This window comes from Cladophialophora bantiana, assembly GCF_000835475.1.
Source record: "Cladophialophora bantiana CBS 173.52 unplaced genomic scaffold supercont1.18, whole genome shotgun sequence".
Taxonomy (NCBI): Eukaryota; Fungi; Ascomycota; class Eurotiomycetes; order Chaetothyriales; family Herpotrichiellaceae; genus Cladophialophora; species Cladophialophora bantiana.
In genome coordinates this window covers 785,467-805,699 of record NW_015971592.1, presented here as the reverse complement: position 1 = coordinate 805,699, position 20,233 = coordinate 785,467, and the positions used below count along the sequence as shown (strand labels likewise).

The following is a 20,233-nucleotide window of genomic DNA, read 5'->3' as shown; positions in this document are numbered from 1 at the left end:
TTTTAACGTCGGGGCACGTCGCATGTTCACATGTCTCCGCTGAGCAGGACACGCGGTCATGAAACACAGGGCCTACTCAGTGAGACACAGCGGGATAGCCGACTGAGAACTATCGCGTGTTCTTTCAACCAACCTCTTCGCAGCTGGTATCACCGATCGATTCTTGCGCTCTTTGCGACGAAATCGTCCACAGCAAATGAAGATATGGACCGAACCGACCTTGTTCGCACGACTTTGTTGGATACTTGTGGAAATCTCATCCCTCTGGTCCAAGTAGAGGTTCATATGAGGCTGGGATGATACTTGCTGAAAGGCTAGGCACTTCGTTGAAGTCATCGAAAGGATACATTGGCCTGTGAATGCGGGTGTGTCCCAGCCGTTTCAGTCTTGATCAACGCCAGCAGGCGAAAGGGGAAGTCTCCAACCAGCCGCCATGTTGTGCAATTCTGGTTCCAAATAACCAATTTTGACGATTACAATATATGCTTCTCGAGGCTTGAGGTCGAGGTCAATAAAGTCCTCATGATGGTATAGTTTGCGGAGTGCTGTGAGGATGACAAAGACACTGCCCACTTGCAAGACGACTTCAATTCGGGCATCGCTGTCTCCGTGTTAGATGGCAAGCACTCGGCCTGTCATGGCGATTGGCCCTGAATGGATATTGTAAACCTCAGCGCGGGCGGTTACGGTGACAGTTGCACCTATCCCTGCATCGACGCAGGTGCGGACTGCTTTGGCTCCGGGGGTACTGGCATAGATTACCCGCCGGACCGGAAGATTGCTCGAACTCAGAACTAGCTAGTAAACGCATCAAGCCCCAGGTCATATCCCGGCTTCCACCGGCAGTTGGGTTGTATCCTGAATCGCTGATGAAGAACGGATGCTTCTTGGATTCTATTGCTGCATCGATCCATTCATCAAATGAGCCTGTGGGACCAACAAAGTGGTCAAAATCCTCATGCGCATCCCAGAAGACCTGCGAAAGCCTCTCTGCTTCATTCTTGACCATATCTTCATGCCATCCTGTCACCACCACAACAGCACAGTTTCGTGGTTCGTCTGCCCCGGATACCCTACCCAAATTGCGGCATCAATGACACATCTCTTCGACTCAGCACCAGGAACTGCAGCAAAAATGTGTTTTGCTTGTTCAATTCGGGTCGAAGTCTGCTCGCCTGGAAGCAAAACCGGAATGGGAATCCATAGTTTGATAGGCAGCTCAGGACAAATACCAGCTCTCTTTCCAGCTGGGGACTTTGTTAGCAGCTCGACAAGGTTTCTGCAAGCTCGCTCCTTCGTCTCACGCATATCAATATGCGATGCAGTGCAGTAACAAGTAATGAGATCATTCTGGTGCACAAGTTCACGACTCACGTTGCCATGTAAGTCCATGGATGCTGACACCACCACGTCATGGCCAATGACCTGTCGAATGCGGAGGAGGAGCTCTGCCTCGGAGTCATCAATACCTTCAACGCACATGGCGCCATGGATGTCGTACCAGAGACCATGGATAGTGGTCGATGACACAATCGCTCGAAGCCGATCTATGATCTCGCAAGTCAGCTCTTCGAAAGAAGCACGCGTTACAATCCCTCCTGGTAGCGCATGACCGATCAGAGCTCCGTGCCAGTCTGCGATCTTCCCGAGGGAGGCATCTTTCCTGATAAAGGGATATTTCTCGATAATTTCACGGCCACGTTTGGCATGGAAAGCAGACGCTAGCGTTCTGGAGGGTGTGAAAATCGAAGTCTCGCACGCAAGACCTGCAACTGCAATTGCCAGCCGTTCAACCATCTCAGCAGTTTTTTCTACCTCAGCCACTATAACCCGCAGCAGGGCGGGGGGGGGAGAAGACAGGATATGCTCCTTCCTTTTAAAGCTGTCACCTTGGCTTGCGCGGACTGGAGCTTCTCAGGCTAAGCTCATGTGGGTCATAAGCTTGGCAAATAGGCTGAGTCGAAACAGGTTTGTCACCCGCAGATCTCCTTTCGATAGTAATATTCTCCGCCTCCAAACCTTCAATGGCGGCTATCATGGAGATTGTTATCAGCCTATCTTTCGTCCAGAGCGGCACAAGACACCACCCTGTTGAGGGGACGGCTGATCACCGGTCACCGTATTCCATGCTTTGTCACCTGGAGTTTCGCACCATGTTGTCTTTGATAGCACAGCTTCAATCCTTTGCTCTGCCTTGCATCTGGTTGCCGTTGGGGCCGAGCATTGAATAGCGACGGCGAAATGCTGAAAAGGACTCCCTCGGGTAGCTGGCTCCCTGCCTGGGTACCTGAATCAACAGTGATGCTTTCAATCCTGTTGATATTCTGTTCAATGGCGCAGTCGACGGTGAGTACCTGCCTAGTCGCTCTTGTTCGTCCTGACCGAGGTCAGACTGGTGGCTATGACGGGTCATGCCCAACGGCCTCAACATCTTACCTTCGTACACGGATTATTTCAATGCCAATGCCGCAACTACCGGTCTCAATACTGCTTCCCTCTTCGTTGGCGGTTTCTTTGGACCTCTCATCTCTGGGATCATTGCAGATCGATATGGCTTACGCCCAGCCGTATTCTGGGGCTCTGTATTGACTCTAGTTGGTATCATGCTTCAAACCGCTGCACAGATTATAGCGCTGTTTGTTGTCGCCCGCATTGTCCTGGGATTTGGCTCAGCTGTTTCTGGTATTGCCGGCTGTGTCTATCTGGCAGAGACCTTTCCGAGCAAGTATCGCGCGTGGGCCAGATTCCGTTGACCTCATAGCTCTTAATTCGGCTTTCGAGACGGTGATGGGCCTGGAGAGTCCGAAAAACGTTCCTGATAGGATACGAACCGCAGCCTCTACATCGAGCATCGAGGTTGTGAAGGGGCAGTATTTTGGAAGATCTTGCCACAACGACAGAGATGCATTGCGAAAAAGCTGGCATGTGAAGAGTCAGAGATGATGAAGTTATTCGCATTCACACAGATGAAAGGCTACTCTAGTTGCAGCCCGTGAGACTTTCGCTCTTCCCATATGGCGCTTTCTTAGTAGTTGTGCTGAGGATGACTTACGCCGCAAGAGAAGCAAGATAGCAGGTCTTCCTTGCCAGGTCAAAGGCCTTGAGCAGAGGCCGACGGTATTCAAGAAGTGTTCATTGGTTTAGCGATTGAAGCCAGACTCCGAAGCCAACACAGAGGACTAGGTGCTGATGAGAATGGGCAAGGAAGAGGTAAATTCGCAGTGGCTCCACATAACTCGTCGTCAAGTGCCGTGAGGGAGAATTAGGCCAATCACTTTCTCAGTCACGGGAGGTTCCAATGTTCACATCTGGTCGTACTTTCTTGGTTCGCAATCCATCGAGATCGCTGGCCGTCGTTCAGGCAGCATTTGCTCTATGAAAGTCATGAAAGTGATTCGAGAGCTTTCATTAATACCATATTTGAGGAGAAAGCATTTCGGTCACTAGGATTCATTGGATTGTAAATTCTCATGGTAGGCTCGTTCTTGCTCAGTTGACGAGTCGGTCACATTCATCAAGCAGCCATCTGCATGACATACTCTCTGGTGGAATGGCCGAACTTGATTATATCTTTGTTCCGCAGCTCGACGAATCTTCCCTCCGGCACAGCTTCATCGTTGACAGTTGTGCCATTGGCGCTCTCCAGATCAATCACGTACGGCTTCACTTTTCCGATCCTGTCACCGAGCTCATTACTTCCCTCGACATGCCGAAATTGAATGACGGCATGTTGTTTGGAGCAACTGGGATGTTCAAGAACGCAATCGCAAACAGACGCTTCTCTGCCAAAGAGCCAGCAAGATTGGGAATACAAACCCAGCGTGTCGACAATGGATTCGCCTTTGAAGATGTACAGCCTCCAGGGTTGAGAAGAAGGGGGCTTTCGAGCTTCGGGCGGCTCATGGTATTTAAGCACCACGGCGCCAGTTGACGTTGAGACCGTGTTTGAGGCTGCGGCTAGAAGACCAGATGGACGGAAGTTTGGTTTCTGCTTTTCGAGTGGTGGTGGCGATGGGCCGTCTTTAGCGGAGTTGAATGCGTTGGCCTGGGACGGGAGAGAGCCTTTCAGACGTGTAAGTCGCTCCGGTGAGGTCTGTGAGCGAGGTGACCGCGATCTGCGTTCTTCATGTTGTCTGTAGCTCTGCTTATCCAAACTTTCGGACCTTCTCCGTCGTCGATTGCGAGTCCGTGACCTTCGCCTTCTCTCATCGGGGTAATAATCTCTTCCCTTTCGGTCATGGTCGCGGTACCGACTGCGAGGCTCAGCCCGTGAGTCGTTGCGACGAGGCGATCGTGAACGCGTCATGTAGATTCGGCGAGGCCAATAAAACAAATATACCAACTTGGCATCTTCAGCATCTTGCAAAAGTATCTCATCGGCAAACCTTCCAAACGATCGGGGACCTAGACGCCGATGACATGGAAGACTTTGTCCCCTCCACACTCACAACCCATTGCAACCTCTTATCTATCCATCCGCTTGCTATTCACAATGCCATCGATATTGTTCAAAAAGGTGAGGCTGCCGGCGGCGTACAATACATGGCAATGCTGTCTCTGCGCGTCATGCCCCAGCTCTCCGCAGAAGCGATTGAAGCAAGAGCCACGCTTTGCCCCCCAGTCTAGAACTTATGCAGACGTCAGGTCAAACCGAGGGTATGAGTTTCGGGACAATATGAACTGGCCATGTCGGCGGAACTCCTCTTTCACGCCTTCACCCTACGAGATATTCGGCCTAGATAAGCACTCGGTCTATACCAAGCACAAGTTCTACGAATTGGTGAAGATCTACCATCCGGATAGAAACAGCAACAGCTCCCTTTGCGGGGAACTGAGCGACATTGAGAGGCTGGAGAGATACAGATTGGTTGTTCAGGCGCATGAGATTCTCTCCGATCCGGTCAAGCGAAGGGCATACGATGCATCTGGCGCAGGATGGGGAGCAACAAGGACAGCAACTAGACACTCGCACGGATATACTAATCCCGAAGGGAAACGATATGGATTTGGTCCGGACGATGATTCCTCAATATTTCAAAATGCCACTTGGGAAGATTGGGAACGATGGTACCGCCGATACGACAAGCTCAAAGACCCTCCAGTCACATACCTACATCCCAATGCGTTCGCATCCATTGTCATCCTCCTCGCGGTGATTGCTGGAGTCCTTCAGGCTACAAGAGCCGGACAATTCACCGGATCGATAGAAGAGCGAGCACAAGCCTTTACCGAGGAAACAAATCGATTCCTGACATCAAGGAAAGATCACTTTGAAGAACATGACATTAAGGGAACGGGCCGTGTCAAGCATTTTCTGGAGAAGCGTGATCCGGCAAAATATGGATTGAAGCAAGAAGAGGAGGAGGTCTATCGGACACATTTTGCCAGTCCGATCTTGCAGCCGATCCCAACTTTGAAAGACTCGGAGAAGCAAGGCCAGGAGCTGTGAGGGGCTTCAGGAATACTGTACATAACTTCTTTTGTGACTCTTCTCGAGGTCAGGCCCTGATTGATGATGATTATTGTTACATTGAAAACGCCACCTTTGTCCCCAGCAGCATGGATGAACCGACTGCCATGATTCTATTTCCCGCCTCGAAGGATATGCACGCGGCGTCTCTCACGACATCTTGCCCTTGACTTCCTCTGCCTTGCCCTTTGCCTGGCCTGAGAGTTCAGCAGTTTTTCCTTTGGCTCCACCGGCAACTTGGGAGGCAGTGCCTTCAACCTTCTTAGTCTCAACACCAATGGCTTCGGCGGCTTTGTCTTTCAGTTCCACTATAAATCTGTCAGCGAGGTCGATTTGCGAGGTGACAGAATTGCGAGCCTACCTCCTTTGTCGATGCCTGCAACCGCAACATCTGAAACTGCTCGGTCAACCGTCTTGAGGCCGTCCTTGACCGTTTCGGTGGCGGACTTATTCTGAATGACTGTGGCAGAGAAGAGGCGAGGTGAGGAGCGTACCACAGACGATCGGACTGCGGTGCGAAGGACCCGAGTTGTTTGGTAGAGGAAAGACATGTTGAAGGGAATTCTGCACAGGATAAGGTTGACAATCTGACGATGGGGTTCTGAAGTCTTGTAGGGGGAACGTGAGTATTGTTGGACGTTGCAAAATCTGTAATTCTGGAGGGATATGAAGTCAGATTTTTGAATCATGGACTGATGGGTGAAATCTTGAAGGAGAGTGTCGATCCTGCTTTCTCCACCTCGACATCGACGTCACAAATGCGACCTTTCGGTTTCCCCACATTGCAGCAGACAAACGCCACTGACTCGCTCGGGCTTGTGATCCGGGGGGAATGTCCGTTTCGTGTGTCGTGCTGCGCATTTTCGAACACAGCGGCTGATGTCACTGTGTAGGGGAAATTCACATGCAATTCACGCCCAGACGCAGAAATCGATCATTCCTACCGAGAAGACCAAGGGCGGCTAAGTACGCAGCGAGTCGGTAGGTACATCCAACGAGCCACCCAATTCAGCGATCCTCGTCCCAAGCTTCCGTAGTTCACATTACTCCGTACCCCGTACGGGGATGCTCGGTACATTTCTCATACAGTCGCCTCATCCTTCAAAATCCAGATCCTCCTCATAAGGTGTTTGTTGATGAACACACATAAGAAATCTCCCTGCCTCCGGATCCTTCCGCCAAGTGCTCGAGATCAATGCTTTGAATTCGTCCTGTCTCATATCATCATCATCCGTAATATGTCGTCTCGTCGCATTGACTCGATAACTAATCAGGGCAGCTTCCGATCCCAATTGCGTAATTTCCACGTCGCTCATCTGGTACTGCTTCCACGGCACAAATGCATCGCTTCTCATCACATCTTCAAGATTCGGTGTCGTTTTGGCTGAGACTTTCATTCCCAATGGAAAGAGCATGATACAATCTCGGCTGAGGAACGGCAAAAGTGCAACCCCCGAATTCGTCAATGCTCGCCAAGTTGAGTCCTCGAGAGCCAGAATAGTGTCATGAAGCATGCTGTGGTCCATTCTGAAGTCACCGACGCGCTGACCGGGTGGGAAACCTTTGCGCAGTTGAGGAGGTTGGAAATGTGGACGATCACTGCTTTGAGAATTATTTAGATGACTTTTCAGAATTATGCTTGTTGGATGTCAAGTGACCGCATGGCATGATGTTGTTGCATACTCGAGATCTCGGGACAAGCGTCAGCCAAGCAAAACCAAGAGCTTCAAGCCATACCAGTAGGCAAACTGGCCCCCGCAACCTCGGTCCACTACCCCTGAACTCCACACGAACCGACATAGGTATGTACATATTCACAGCTCAGATGTCTCTTCTTCAGTTCCTGATCACCATGTCAACGCATAAATCTCGCAATCATGCGAATTCGTCCAGCATGGCGTATGCTCACTGCTCTACAGGCTCCCCAATTCAAATACCGCAGCTTCGCCTCTGCCTCTGAATCCGCTCCAATCAAAGTCCACCATCAAGCTGCTCCGCACTCTGGTAACATCCGCATTCTTCTCCTCGACAGACCCGCTGCTCGAAATGCCTTGTCACGCAGTCTCGTCGCCGGCTTGAAGCGCCATGTCGATGAGGTTAAGGCCGAGGGCGGTGCAGGCCCGACAAGAGCAGTAGTCATCGCGTCCAATACAGACAAAGCGTTCTGCGCCGGGGCCGACCTAAGGGAAAGAAAGGAAATGACGCAAGAAGAGTACGCATCTTACTCCCGTCGTGGTTGCATCTAACGAGTACTTACCAGTGTAAAGAATCAGGGAATTCCTGACCGGCATGCGGAACACCTTCACCGATCTGTCTAATCTCCTTGTCCCTACCATCTCTGCCATATCTTCTATCGCTCTCGGTGGCGGTTTAGAACTAGCACTTTGCACGACGTTGCGGGTTTTTGGATCTTCTGCAGTTGTGGGCCAACCCGAGACAAGGCTGGCAATCATCCCTGGAGCAGGAGGAACCTATAGACTTCCTGCGCTGATTGGGGTCAACCGAGCACGCGACCTCATTCTCACCGGTCGGCGAGTTGGTGGAGCTGAAGCATATTTTCTGGGACTGTGCAACCGGTTAGTGGAGATTACTCCTGAAGAAATGAACGAGGGCGGGAAGGCTCGGCAAAAGGTGCTAGCAGCAAGTCTACAACTTGCCAATGACATTTGTGAAGGAGGTCCCATAGCCCTCGCCCAGGCGATGCGTGCTGTCAATGGGTGGCAACGAGGCGAGGCCGCAGAAAACGAAGCCTATGAGGTCATTCTGAAGACGGAGGACCGAATGGAAGCGTTGAAAGCATTCGCGGAGAAGAGGAGGCCAGCCTTCAAAGGCAGATGAGACGCCAAATGCTAAAACGATGTGGTCTTGCCTTGCCCATGAGAGCTTCTGATATTCGTCTGTCCGTATGACTCTCGCCTTTACCAACACTGGCTGGGCCTTGGACCGTGGATCTTGTGATAATCACACGTGTGGAGGCCAGATTAGTCAAGGTTACGAGATTGTAATCATACGGAGTACGGTATCCTAGCCTGGGCCCTCTTCCATAAAATTTACTGAGCGTTCACGCAAGATCTCTGGTTTCGGCTTCGCCTCCCTCGCTTGAGGCTGTGCTGGCCCCCTTGAGGCTGCAGCACTTTCCCCACAAAATGGCCCCGAAAAAGGCGAAAAGCCCAATGCACAGGGGAGTCCGTATTGATTTGAAACCCCTAAGCCACCTGAAAGTCCAGGGACGAGCCGCCCAAAACTGCTGGCCTTCTCTTCTTGGGGAAGTCGGGACACGTCAACTTTCTTTGTCTGGGAATTATGCAGGTTGCATCCACCACTCCTATCGTCAGGCTACCAAGTCACCTGCACCCTCCCTTTCAATTCGACCGTGACTATGACTCCCTGGATCCAGTCCACCAGGTTTGAAATGCTACTTTTCAGCCTATATATGCACCGATGAGCTCGCGGGTTGTTCCCCAGCCGCATTTTCTTTCTGTTCGTTCTCCTGCTTCTGTTGCCTGCCTTCTCTCGTTTCCTCGATGTTTGGCCACTTCGCGCAATCCAAACGATGAGCTCCTCTGCTGGAAAACAGATCGTACAATATGGCCTTACAGAAGTCTTCTCGGTGGCAGACCCTCTAGTCGACGTCGTCTTCGTGCATGGATTGAACGGGCATCCCCACGAGACCTGGTCCACCAAAAAGCCGAACGTGTTCTGGCCTGCCGACCTCCTCCCTACGGCCCTCAACGAGCAAAGACCCCGAATTCTGACCTACGGCTATGATGCAAATGTGACCGCCTTCACAGATGGCGTCTCCAAAGATAAGATACACAATCACGCAGAACATCTCGCGAGCCGATTAGTAGCCAACCGGTCGGTAAGTGTGGGACAAGATCCAAGCACTGTTGCACAGTCGTTGTCGCCAGGATACTTAGTGCTAGGCGCATACTGACAGCAAGCAGTTGAGAAAAGCCACCGAAAGACCCATCATTTTCGTCTGCCATTCCCTCGGAGGCCTGGTGGTCAAAAGATGTTTGATATACTGTCAGAGCATTCGACATCACCAACACACCGAAAGACTGCGATCAATTTATATCAGCACTTACGGCATTCTCTTTCTTGGAACTCCGCACAATGGTTCTGACCTCGCAAAATGGGGCTCTCTGCTGGAGAAGATCTGTGCTGTTGCACTTCCCAAGAAATTCTTCGACACATCTCCGCAACTGGTGCATGCATTGCAGACTAACAATGAAACGCTGCAGAATATCAATAGACTCTTCATCGAGATCATAGGGCGGTTCCACATCTACTTCTTCCATGAGTCGAAGCCTACCGACTTGAAGGGGACTCGAGTATTCGTCGTCGAGGAGGATTCTGCTGCCCCCGTCTTTGAAGGAGTTGAAAGAACGGGCATTGAGAAGGACCATAGGTGAGGGGCAGCCAAACATCTGCAGGCCTTAGCTGATCGCTAAACCCTTTTTCCACAGCCATATGTGCAAATTCGAGAACGAATCAAGCCCTGGTTACGATGTCGTCGCCGAGGCTATCCAAAGGTAAAACAGGCCAAAGGGGAAACAAAATGATAATGCTTAAATCGTCTTAGATACGCCATTGGTGCTCAATCTCTCATCCGTTCCCGTTGGGAGGAAGAGAAACGAGTAGCTGAATTTGAAAAGCAAGCCGCTGCACGTGAATTGTTGGGTGGTGAGTACGTGAACCCCAAATTTGCGCCCACAACGATGCTGATCCCTTGCAGATAGCATTTTCCAACGGAGCGCAGGGGCGTCGGGCACGGTTACACCGTCTACCGGAATCGCGCAAACGAGCCAGTCAAATCCAATGAGTGCGCCTCCTCCCAAACAGATCTCCGCGTCAGCTTCACCCCCGTATGAGGTTGAAGAAGTCGACGAAGATTTTGTCACTGCACCTCGTTGATCAGCCAACTTTGGTCAGTGGCCTGAATGAAGCTCTTTGACGCTGACTCATGACGGTTTACAGAGGACTCTACAAGCTCAATTCGAATGATTGAACAATCTTTAGCATACTCCTCTACTTCCCTCGTTGTTGCTCCAGTTGGCTTCCGCCCCAATTCAATTTTCCTTGGCTTTCAGTTGGAAATGGACCAGCTGGTTCAGAAACTAGCAAACCAGAAAAGACGAGCTTTGGGAACATGTGCCGTTTTGCTGTGGGGTCCGCCGGGTTGTGGAAAGAGTCAGATCGCACGAGAATATCTGTGGCGGCATCGAAGTGAGTACCCAGCTGGATGCTTCTGGGTCGACTCCAAGACCAAGGAATCACGATCGAAGAGTTTCTGGGATATTGCTCAAGCTGTCGCGATACTTGGAAAAGACGAACCACGAGACCCGGGGTGGGATGAGTCGTCAAGATTTGTCGACACGGTTCGGAAATGGTTTGAAACCCGAGAAGGCTGGCTGCTCATCTTTGATGGAGTGACGACTGATAATGACGACGACATCGAAGCCTTTGTTTCTTACATTCCGGATCGGTCAGGCAACAACATCATCTACACATCGGTGGATCGAACGCTGGCAAAGCGGCAGAGACTACTCAATCCGGCAGGCGTTAAAGTGTTCCCGTTGTCACAACATGATGCATGTGCGCTCCTCTACAAGAACCTTGGGATCAGATCACCAAATGAAACGCAGGTCAAAAAAGCGACCCAGTTAGTGAAGCACTACGAATGCCTACCTCTTGCTGTCCACGCTGCCGCTCATGCCTTGATCGCAAGGGGGACATCGCTCGAGAAGTTCAGTCCCGGAACTTCCGATCACCGGCTTGCGGACCCCTATCTTGACATCATCTCAGCCCTGAGAGAGCATTCGCACCCCGAAGCCGTCAATCTGGTTACAGTGCTTAGCTTTTTCGCGCACGTGATACCAGTCGCTCTCATTCGCTTTGGACAACCTGCTTTGCAAGAATTTGGTGTTGAGATCCGTTCTATTGAGCAGATAGGAAGTCTGAAGAAAGAATTAGACAACACGATTGCAGTTCTTATACGGTATGGGCTGGTCGAGCGGACGTTGCAAGAATATTGTGTCACGCCATCAAAAGCGTCTTTTGCGCCAGAAGAATCGGAGAGGACGCGAGCTAATAGTAATGGTACTGTTGGTACAGCCCGGACCACAGCTGAAATGGAGCGACTCGAACCGCGATTGCTCAAGGATGACTCTAGCAGTCTGGAAGGGTTAGTTGAGGCTCATGCGGACAGCAAGTTGGATGGGTCATCTTCGCAGTCGGTGACCTACAGCATTGACATTCTCCGCATCCACAGCGTTGTGCAAAACGTACTCCGGGATGAACTGAAACTTCGATATGCAGATCAGCCAGCACATTACTGGTGGTGGCTCTGCGTCGCCTCAAAAATGTTGTGCCACTCCTATACAGTCGCAGATGGCAAGATTAAAAGCACCGATGGACGAGGTCTTGTGCGCGACTATCGCGACTATGAGACGCAGGCAGCCCGTCTATGGTCACATTTCCCCAAATCGTCCTCTGATGCCTCGCCAACCCTGCGCAAGACACGGCACAATCTTCACGAAACGATCAGATCGATCAAGAAAGAAATCCAGAGCCAATCTCCATCACAATCTATTGATAGTCTTCACCATCGAGTACAATTCTCCGTATTTGAGCGAGCCAGCAGCACATCTTCAGACAGTCCCGGTACCGAAAGCAGTGCTCTGACCAGGACATCCACCTGGACGCCTGAACATACCGACGACCAAACTGAATCGCCAATCCAATTGCATCTCGGGCTGAACTTGGATGATGAAGAGTCTGAGGGGAGCTGGACTGACAGATGGTCGCAATCTGGAATGGACAACTCTAAAGTCCTGATCCCAAGCACGAACCGAAGCCGGCGCCCGAGCAATTCTGACATGTATACGATTACACCCACAGAAGCCAGCTTCGGCACTACCCGTCAATCCTCGGTGCTGCAGGCGATATTTCAAGGGCGGCCTGCCCAGTCCAAAAGCCCTAGGGACCTTGGAGAGTGGAAACCCATGCCAGTTCCGCCCACAGTATCCCACGAACAGGCACAGATCCAGTCGAGAGCCTCGTCGTTCACGAGCGGCAGCGATGACCGGACCGCGAGGCCCACCTCTACAGGATCTGAAGCATCAGGAGCTCTGGCAGCCATTCACCGAGCCAGTCCACCACCCACAAGAGGAGGAAGGATAAAATCACCTACGCGTCTACAATGTACAAGGCCGACATCAGACGAAGGACGTGTGCCACTATCCATTAGATCTCCCAACCAGAAAATATCACCCCTGACCACAGAGTTTCTCCCAAGTTTATCTCTTCCAACATATGATTCGTCCGAAATGTCTCGAAGGCATAGTAGGCACCCCTCTTCATCGCCGCGATTGATGCAAACTACGTTGAACAATCAAGCGGTAACGAGGATTGTCCCGTCAAGCTCCGGGGACGAGAATTTCTCTCTTCCCCAGCCTCCAAAATTTTCCGGCATGCAGCCACGCCTCAAGCATGTTCCAGCTCAAGAAGGTGATGGTCGGCTTTCTGCGAAGTCCGCCCGAACAGGCTATAGCTCGCAGCCCATGTCCCGAGATACATCTAGGGATTCGAATACATCACATGCAACAGCGCCTCCAGCAGTACCGGGTTCGGCGTCACTTAGCACGTCTCCGCAAATACGGGAGCCTTATCTATACAGCAGACCGGGACTAGCCTCCATTGATGTGGCAACAGCAAATTTGTGGGACGACGAGTTGGCTGCTGTTGGTGATCTGGGTAATATCTCTCCGTTGGCATCTAGTATATCCTTCAACGGCGGTGACATTTTCGAGAGAGATCACGAGAGACTCGGGAGCAGTGTTCAGTTTGGGCAGATGTCTCCAGTAGAACTTGATAGAGCACGAGCGCGTGTCTCATTGGCTCGCGGACGGAGTATGGACGGGAGGTTGCAGAAAAGCAACAGCGAAAGAGCCATTCCAGAAGTGGATAGGATTTGACTGCTTCAGTGCATAGCGAGGGAGGCATGGTAATTCATAAAGAATTTACTACACCAGAATGCAACACCAGCGGATATTTAGAAGTAACTTCCTTCCGCTCGACTGCAAACGTGCCTTTTGCTTAGCACTCAGCAGCAGTTCTCTTTCTCGTCATCCATTCTTGGGCATCCTCGGACCCCTTGTGAGGCTTGAACTTCACCGATCGGTCCCTAACAGAAGTGGATTGCACGTCACCAACCACCGACCTGTACCCCGTACATGTCAATTGAAGCATGGGTTCGGAGACCAAGAAAGCGTAGCATTAATGCCCTAATGCTAGGGACGGCAGAAAGAGTTCAACTGGATATGTTCGGAAAGAGTGGTTCGATTTCGGATTGAAAACACCCTGATATTGAACCCGATTCAATCATGGGACGATACCATGTCATGGATGATGCACGGAGCTGGCGAAAGGGAGTCGGTGCTGAAGGTCTCGAGACCTCCCGCTCCTTCCTATCCCTCGGCATAGCCTCGGTGAATACTATTTTTAGACTACTGACTATCTGTCGATATATCATCACTGGGGCCTTGCGAAGTGAGAGTAGTCAGCGAACAGTCGTGCTCACCTTCATCTCAGCTCTTCCAAGCCGCATAAATATTCTCCGGCCTGCAGAAGGCGCTTCTAAGATGATTTGAGAATCTCACAGGTAATATCAGTAAATTTAATCTCGGACAATCGCACCATGGCGTCTCAGGATCCTTCTTTGCATCTACCACGCATTCTCTGCATTCACGGCGGTGGCGTGAACGCTGCGATATTCAAAGCACAGTTTCGCGCATTCCTCGGCCACGAAAAGCTAAGGAACCGATATCGGTTCGTCTTCGTGGACGCTCCATTCTTCTGCGACGAAGGGGTCGGGGTGCATCCCGTGTATTCGGACTGGGGCCCTTTCCGAAGGTGGTTCCGCTGGCTTGAGTCTCACCCAGAGATCGACGCAGCAGCTTGTCAATACGAGTTGGAATACACTATTGATCGCTGCATGGAGAGTGACGAGGGAACAGGAGAATGGGTAGGGACCCTGGGCTTCAGTCAAGGCGCAAAACTAGCAGCGAGCCTTCTTTACGAGCAGCAGATCAAGGAGAAAAACGGGCCCTGGAAGTTTGCAATCATTCTGGCCGGACGGGCCCCCCTGGTCAGTTTGAGTGAAGAGGCTGAAGAATTGCCATGGATGCAATCAGCAGGCGGTCTCGCTGACGCCGCCGACCTCGAAATCATCCTCGAGCGGCCGGATATGAAGCTGAGAATTCCGACACTACACGTTCACGGCCTCAAAGATGAAGGCCTCCATCTCCACAGGAAGCTGGTTGAAAACTACTGCGCGCCCGGAACGACGACGCTTATTGAATGGGATGGGCCACACCGCATTCCCATCAAGAGAAGCGATGTCGACAAGATAGTCGATGCTTGGATCGAACTTGCCGATGAATATGGTGTCTGATTTTAGTTTGACCAAGTTAAGAAGAGCCTATCCCTTGATAAATACAGCCACTGCCTCCAAATACCTTCTGTAGTTGTCAATGTTTGCTGCTATATCTTTAGACAATTAAATCATGGGACCTTGGCTGGGGTACCCCTCCCGGAAGTCGGCTCGAGGATTGAAAGGGATCCATCATCAGATGAGTAAAACGCAATAGAGTCTTGTCTATCACCGCTTGGAGACAAAGGGACGTTATTATCCTAACAGGATGTTCCCGACTTATGGGGAAAGCGAGTCATATGCCTTGCAATTGGCCTCACAGTTTCACACCTGCTCCAGGAGGTCCAACTCCTTGTCCTTCAGAAGTTCCTCTTCCTTCCTTTCCGATCTCCCAGCCTCGGCCTCGATAACGTTCCGGCCAGATACCACATCTCCCTGGCGCGAGAATGCCATTCGGATCTAGAGCATCCTTCAGTTTTTCATTGAACTTCATAAGAGCATTATCGTTCCAGTTGTATGTCCGGGCGACCTGGTCTTGGAAGAGGAGATGGGTGCGATACTCCCCGTAGCCTTGTTTCGCTGCATCGTCGATCATCGACCGCATGCATTTTTCGACGGCCTCTCTCCTTTGGACGCTCCCCCGGTCATAAATCACGAGGTTGATCATATGAAGTTCTCTCAGGCCCACACAGAATGCGATAAAGAGATCGATTGCGTGCTCGTCATGCCTCTTTTTGGCTATTTTCCAAAGCTTTAGGGCGTCCAGTCCTCGAGTGGGTGAAACAGGGCTGAATCCTAGATGGGCTCCGTTGGGAACCCAGTTCATATACGAAAGCTCTTCGAAGTCTGGTTCACCTCCAGCAATTCTGGCCCGAGACCAGAAATAGTGGTCCTTTGGCAACGTCTGAGTATCAATCCTTTTGGCGCCAGGGATTTTGGTGAATTCTCGATGGACAATGTCCAGTTTGTATTTTCGAATATTTTCAGGCCCATAGCTAGTCCCATAGTATATCCAGGAACATCGCCCAAGCGGCGTTGACTCAAGATGGGACTGCAGCACTTCTTCGGGTATCGGCCCGGCGCCTTGGTAATAGTGTGAGCGTGGGAGCCCTGAAACGGCCAGCTCCACGGTGCTGTGTCTGATTTGCGCCACATTCTCGAGCAAGTTGGCAATTCTCAACGGTCGAACAATATCGATCTGATCTATAGTTTAGCAATCGTCAACACCGTGTAGAGGCTCAACGTACCAATAGCAAGAGGTCATCTTCGCGCTCGAAGGTATACATCTTTCGAAATCAGTCGACCGCGGACGGGCAAGACTCAAGAGCCAAAGAACTCAGATCACTCACAAAACTCTCGCAGCCCCCGGGATCTGGCATCAGAGCCACGCCCATTTTCGTGACCACTCCAAAGTTTGACTGAGAAAAGATCCCACTGCAAAGTCCTATCAGTTCTCGGTATTGGAAAGAACCATCGGAACATCCGGCATACTCTGATATTGGCCCAAACCCGTAAGGAAACGTCTGCCAGGTATTGTTGCCCGGAAGAGCTCCCATACCAGTTCTGACCAGGTCACCGGTTGGAAGAACAACTTCCAGGCCCGAATGAGTCGACCAGTGATCTCCATATGGCGTGTAGCCGACTCCGTGCTCCAGAGTATTCCCAATAATCGACCCACCTCCAAGGTCTGGCGTGTCCACCCACATCGTATATCCTCTCTTTTTGATCTCTTCGTATAGTGCGTAAAAAGACACCCCCGGCTCGACCAGACATGTGCAGTCATCCGGATCAATGTCCAAGATTTTGTTCATCCGTCTGCCCAGATCAACAACGACTGATCCTCGAACGCGGGGTGCGGCTCCTCCATAGCCCACTGTCGAGTCCATTAGCGATTCACTCCAGGGAAGGACATGATGGGAGGCAGCAGGTACAGTTTCGTCCCATGGAGATTGGATACAAGGGAACAAGGTGTTTGTTGGCCCACTTCACCACAAGTTGAACGTCGTCAACGCTGCCGGGATAAACACAAGCTGACGACACCGTCTCTTCTCCGTCCATGATCATGTAAGAATCGTGCGTGTTGGGCTCTAGTTCATATATCAACCTTTGCAAACTCTTGCTTACAGGCTAAACATACGCTCCAAGTACCTAGGCAGGGGATCAGCTGTCTGAATGCACGTGGTCCGGTGCTTGGAAGGGGGTAATAACTAACCAGCCATCTTCAAGAGGCTGATCATTCAATACTACGTGCTCCTTGCCGAGGGTTTGCGCCAACTCCTCCAGCGCCTGGAGAAAGTCTGAACGACCAATGCCGGGGGGAATGGCCAAGCCTCTTTCCCTCGGAGTTTGGGCCTCTTTTGTTTGATTTTTCCATATCCTCGATTTCTCGCGGATGGCCTTGTGCAGCAGCCGTTCTGGGATTCCCGAATATGTCGCAGGATACTGTGGGAGCACCACCCCTGAACTGGAGGACGTCGACATTATGCTATGCACAATGCAAAACACGGTCCAAGACAGCAGGATCAAGACCATAAATACTTGGTACTTACTGATGGTCTGTCATGTGGAGAGGTGGACCTTTGGTCACGTCCCAGGCTATACCGACCGCCACCACCATGACCCTCACTCTTCTTTACCCCATGATGTGGAGAAGTGGAGAGGGAACTGTCCAGATTTGTACCAGCAGGGCCAGAAACCTTGCTCGCTTATTCGCGCTCAACCAGCGAGCCGGATCCAAAGATAAGCGACACGGTTCGACAGGAAATATACATTTCAAGACTGCTCAGTAGTAACGAAGCAGCCGCCATACAGAATATAAACTAACACTGGAGGATAACGACAAAATACCGCTATTACTGAATATAAACAATATGTTTGTAGTGAGCGAAGGGTACCTTCGATCCAATAGTGCATCACTCTACTTTGTCAGACTGTGGCACTTAATTTTGAATCCGGCTGGCCAGGTCGTAGTCTGTGTGGGACTAACCCCACCACTGGACAAGGACTGTAGGGACACGATACCGAGGGATCAAAGGATAGGCGTAGACGAAAACGAAAGCGGAAAGCGAAACAAGTGGGATTGAACGATTGTAAGGCAAGAAGACATTCCTGGATTCAGGCTAAACTACCGAGCATGACGGAAGTGGTCGTCTACAGCTGTGTAGTGGCTGAATCACACTGGCGTGGTTAATCCGTCAGAAAAATGCAATTGTGCGAATCTCGACGCTCTCACGGATTGGTGCATCAGACGGAGAAGAGGGATCTTCGAATGCGCTGTGGCCAACAAACCGAGCGCGCCCATCCATTTGCGAATCGTACGTCTTCATGGTAATAACTTGTTCCGGAGTCATTTTCGGGAAATACCACCACTTATGGTTCGGTGAATATCGCATGACATAGTTCTCCCCAACACGATCGCGATACTTGAGATACAACTTAAAGAAATCCTCCATGGGAGCCGAGGAGACGTCGCACATGGCCAACGGTCGCTCCTCCACAGTATGGTAAAGCGGCTTCCATACATTGAAGAACGCCACGCGCCGAGAAAGGAGATCCTCAGCCTCATCTTTCAGCAGTTGGCGAACACGGGCAGGACCGGACTCTGCAGTGTAGTCGCAATGGACCAGCATGACGGGAGCCCGTTGAGAAGTGTTTGTCTCTTGGGTCAGCTTCTTTGCTTCATTCCGCTTCGTGCGGATGGTATGGTCAAACACAAGAATGCGCTTAGCGCCTGTGGCGTTCTTGAGGAATTCAACCATCTCAGGGTAGAACTGCTCGCGAACGGATTCCTCGTCCTCCCAGTTGTTAAATCCGGTCTTGAATTGACGAAGAGAAAACCCTTCCTTATCGACGGAGAAGGAGTCGGCTCTGTACCACCCGTCGGTAACTGTCATCTCGTGTGGATCGTCCCCAGGCTCATGAATATCCTTTTCAGCCTCACAATCGTAGAAGTAAAGCTCGGTCCGCTTCTCAACGTCCTTCGTGTAGTTGAAATTGGCTCGGACAGCTCCGGCCGCGCCATTGGTAGTAGCTTTACCTGGCAACAAGGCTTTGTCGACAGCAACTTGAGTATTCTGCCACTGAGGCAGCTTCTCGATTTGCTCCGTCATCCAACGTGTAAGATTGGGATACTGGTCGAGGGGGAGACGTTGAGCGGCATGTAAGTGCATAGGTGCAGCAACGGCGATATCGGCGATGGTGATATTGTCACCAGTGAGCCACTTGGTCTTCGACAGCTGTGCATCCAAGATTGCAGCGTGCTTGTGCCAGTTCGGAGCTTCAACATCAATGACTGATTGATCGGGTTCGGCCTTGAGCAGCGGCTTCACCACATATTCAACCAGATAGACGTAGCAGCTGGGAAACCAAACTGATGCTTCCCAGAGAAGCCAGCGGTTCACAGCACATCGCTGTTTAGCATCCTTCGGGTACATTGAACCACATTCGTCAGCGGCGTACTGCAGAATGGCATTGGATTCGGTGATCTTCAGATCCCCGTCAACCGCAGCCGGCACAGTACCATGTGGGTTGATTTGTAGGTATTCGGGACTCTTGTGTTGACCAGTGAAGTAGTTGATATGGTTGAAATTGTATTTTGTGCCCAGGAGGTCGAGGCCGGCCAATACTTTGCGGCTATTGACCGTGCAAGGATCGCAGTACACTTCAAGCATGTTCTTGATATTCTGATATCCTGGGGTTTTTGGTAGACCAAAGCTGGCAAGGAAAATTGACGGCCCAAATATCAGTATTACTGACAAGAATGAACTGAACCAGATGTCCGAGTGACCTCAAGCTGTTATACTTACTACCCCGCGTCTTACTAGAGAGACTGTTTCGGGGCGACGGAAAACCCAACGGATAATCCAATCGTAGGCTGCAACAAGAAAGACCAGATCTCAGATGCGATCGGTCAAGCGGTCATTAGACGAGAAATTCGTATTGTAGAGGCACCACTGTCAGGCGGACCGCATGTTTTTGCCAGGAATGTTTGGGGCGGGGGTGTTCATCGTTGAAGGTCGGCTTCCTAAACTACCTCCACCTTTTGCAGTCCATTAATTGCGTTGATGATGATGGGTTGGCCTAAAGACCAAAAGATCTCTCGCAGAGGCGATTGTGCCGCCACTGCACAGACAACTTGTTGACCTGCCGAGAGAGGCTTCAGCGTGTCGATAGTCCTCAGAATACTCGTGAGACTGGGTCCCAACTACTCTGGACCTCGAGACAATCGGAACCCAACCACAATGACGTGAAAACTCTTAGTAGAAAGCTTCTCGAGCTCTCCTCAGGCATGGTGCCGCAAAACGACGATCATTGGCCCAGTGCAA

At 51.1% G+C, this 20,233-nt stretch overlaps 11 protein-coding genes across 11 annotated transcripts; 5 read left to right on the top strand and 6 right to left on the bottom strand.

Moving 5' to 3' along the window:
- Positions 1-381: 381 nt before the first annotated feature.
- Z519_10583 (uncharacterized protein) lies at positions 382-1,797 on the bottom strand (the record flags this gene model as incomplete). Its single annotated transcript, XM_016768299.1, has 4 exons — positions 382-601; positions 750-1,000; positions 1,078-1,247; positions 1,305-1,797. The coding sequence occupies 4 exons, from the start codon at positions 1,795-1,797 to the stop codon at positions 382-384; spliced, it is 1,134 nt and encodes a 377-aa protein (XP_016615767.1).
- A 614-nt stretch (positions 1,798-2,411) lies between these two features.
- Positions 2,412-2,753, top strand: Z519_10582 (uncharacterized protein; the record flags this gene model as incomplete). The annotated part of the gene is made up of 1 exon (XM_016768298.1): positions 2,412-2,753. One exon carries the CDS (start codon positions 2,412-2,414, stop codon positions 2,751-2,753), a length of 342 nt encoding a protein of 113 aa, XP_016615766.1.
- A 761-nt stretch (positions 2,754-3,514) lies between these two features.
- Positions 3,515-4,239, bottom strand: Z519_10581 (uncharacterized protein; the record flags this gene model as incomplete). Its single annotated transcript, XM_016768297.1, has 2 exons — positions 3,515-4,045; positions 4,072-4,239. The coding sequence occupies 2 exons, from the start codon at positions 4,237-4,239 to the stop codon at positions 3,515-3,517; spliced, it is 699 nt and encodes a 232-aa protein (XP_016615765.1).
- A 253-nt stretch (positions 4,240-4,492) lies between these two features.
- Z519_10580 (uncharacterized protein) lies at positions 4,493-5,449 on the top strand (the record flags this gene model as incomplete). The annotated part of the gene is made up of 1 exon (XM_016768296.1): positions 4,493-5,449. The coding sequence occupies one exon, from the start codon at positions 4,493-4,495 to the stop codon at positions 5,447-5,449; it is 957 nt and encodes a 318-aa protein (XP_016615764.1).
- Positions 5,450-5,620: 171 nt separating this feature from the next.
- Positions 5,621-6,021, bottom strand: Z519_10579 (uncharacterized protein; the record flags this gene model as incomplete). Its single annotated transcript, XM_016768295.1, has 2 exons — positions 5,621-5,778; positions 5,832-6,021. 2 exons carry the CDS (start codon positions 6,019-6,021, stop codon positions 5,621-5,623), a joined length of 348 nt encoding a protein of 115 aa, XP_016615763.1.
- A 543-nt stretch (positions 6,022-6,564) lies between these two features.
- Positions 6,565-6,996, bottom strand: Z519_10578 (uncharacterized protein; the record flags this gene model as incomplete). Its single annotated transcript, XM_016768294.1, has 1 exon — positions 6,565-6,996. The coding sequence occupies one exon, from the start codon at positions 6,994-6,996 to the stop codon at positions 6,565-6,567; it is 432 nt and encodes a 143-aa protein (XP_016615762.1).
- A 351-nt stretch (positions 6,997-7,347) lies between these two features.
- Positions 7,348-8,308, top strand: Z519_10577 (uncharacterized protein; the record flags this gene model as incomplete). The annotated part of the gene is made up of 2 exons (XM_016768293.1): positions 7,348-7,682; positions 7,738-8,308. 2 exons carry the CDS (start codon positions 7,348-7,350, stop codon positions 8,306-8,308), a joined length of 906 nt encoding a protein of 301 aa, XP_016615761.1.
- Positions 8,309-9,023: 715 nt separating this feature from the next.
- Z519_10576 (uncharacterized protein) lies at positions 9,024-13,452 on the top strand (the record flags this gene model as incomplete). Its single annotated transcript, XM_016768292.1, has 6 exons — positions 9,024-9,332; positions 9,418-9,884; positions 9,943-10,008; positions 10,059-10,159; positions 10,212-10,385; positions 10,454-13,452. The coding sequence occupies 6 exons, from the start codon at positions 9,024-9,026 to the stop codon at positions 13,450-13,452; spliced, it is 4,116 nt and encodes a 1,371-aa protein (XP_016615760.1).
- Positions 13,453-14,174: 722 nt separating this feature from the next.
- On the top strand, positions 14,175-14,930 carry Z519_10575 (uncharacterized protein; the record flags this gene model as incomplete). The annotated part of the gene is made up of 1 exon (XM_016768291.1): positions 14,175-14,930. One exon carries the CDS (start codon positions 14,175-14,177, stop codon positions 14,928-14,930), a length of 756 nt encoding a protein of 251 aa, XP_016615759.1.
- A 295-nt stretch (positions 14,931-15,225) lies between these two features.
- Positions 15,226-17,390, bottom strand: Z519_10574 (uncharacterized protein; the record flags this gene model as incomplete). Its single annotated transcript, XM_016768290.1, has 7 exons — positions 15,226-16,107; positions 16,157-16,195; positions 16,259-16,343; positions 16,401-16,782; positions 16,841-16,996; positions 17,047-17,057; positions 17,122-17,390. The coding sequence occupies 7 exons, from the start codon at positions 17,388-17,390 to the stop codon at positions 15,226-15,228; spliced, it is 1,824 nt and encodes a 607-aa protein (XP_016615758.1).
- A 713-nt stretch (positions 17,391-18,103) lies between these two features.
- Positions 18,104-19,579, bottom strand: Z519_10573 (uncharacterized protein; the record flags this gene model as incomplete). Its single annotated transcript, XM_016768289.1, has 1 exon — positions 18,104-19,579. The coding sequence occupies one exon, from the start codon at positions 19,577-19,579 to the stop codon at positions 18,104-18,106; it is 1,476 nt and encodes a 491-aa protein (XP_016615757.1).
- Between the last annotated feature and the right edge of the window lie 654 nt (positions 19,580-20,233).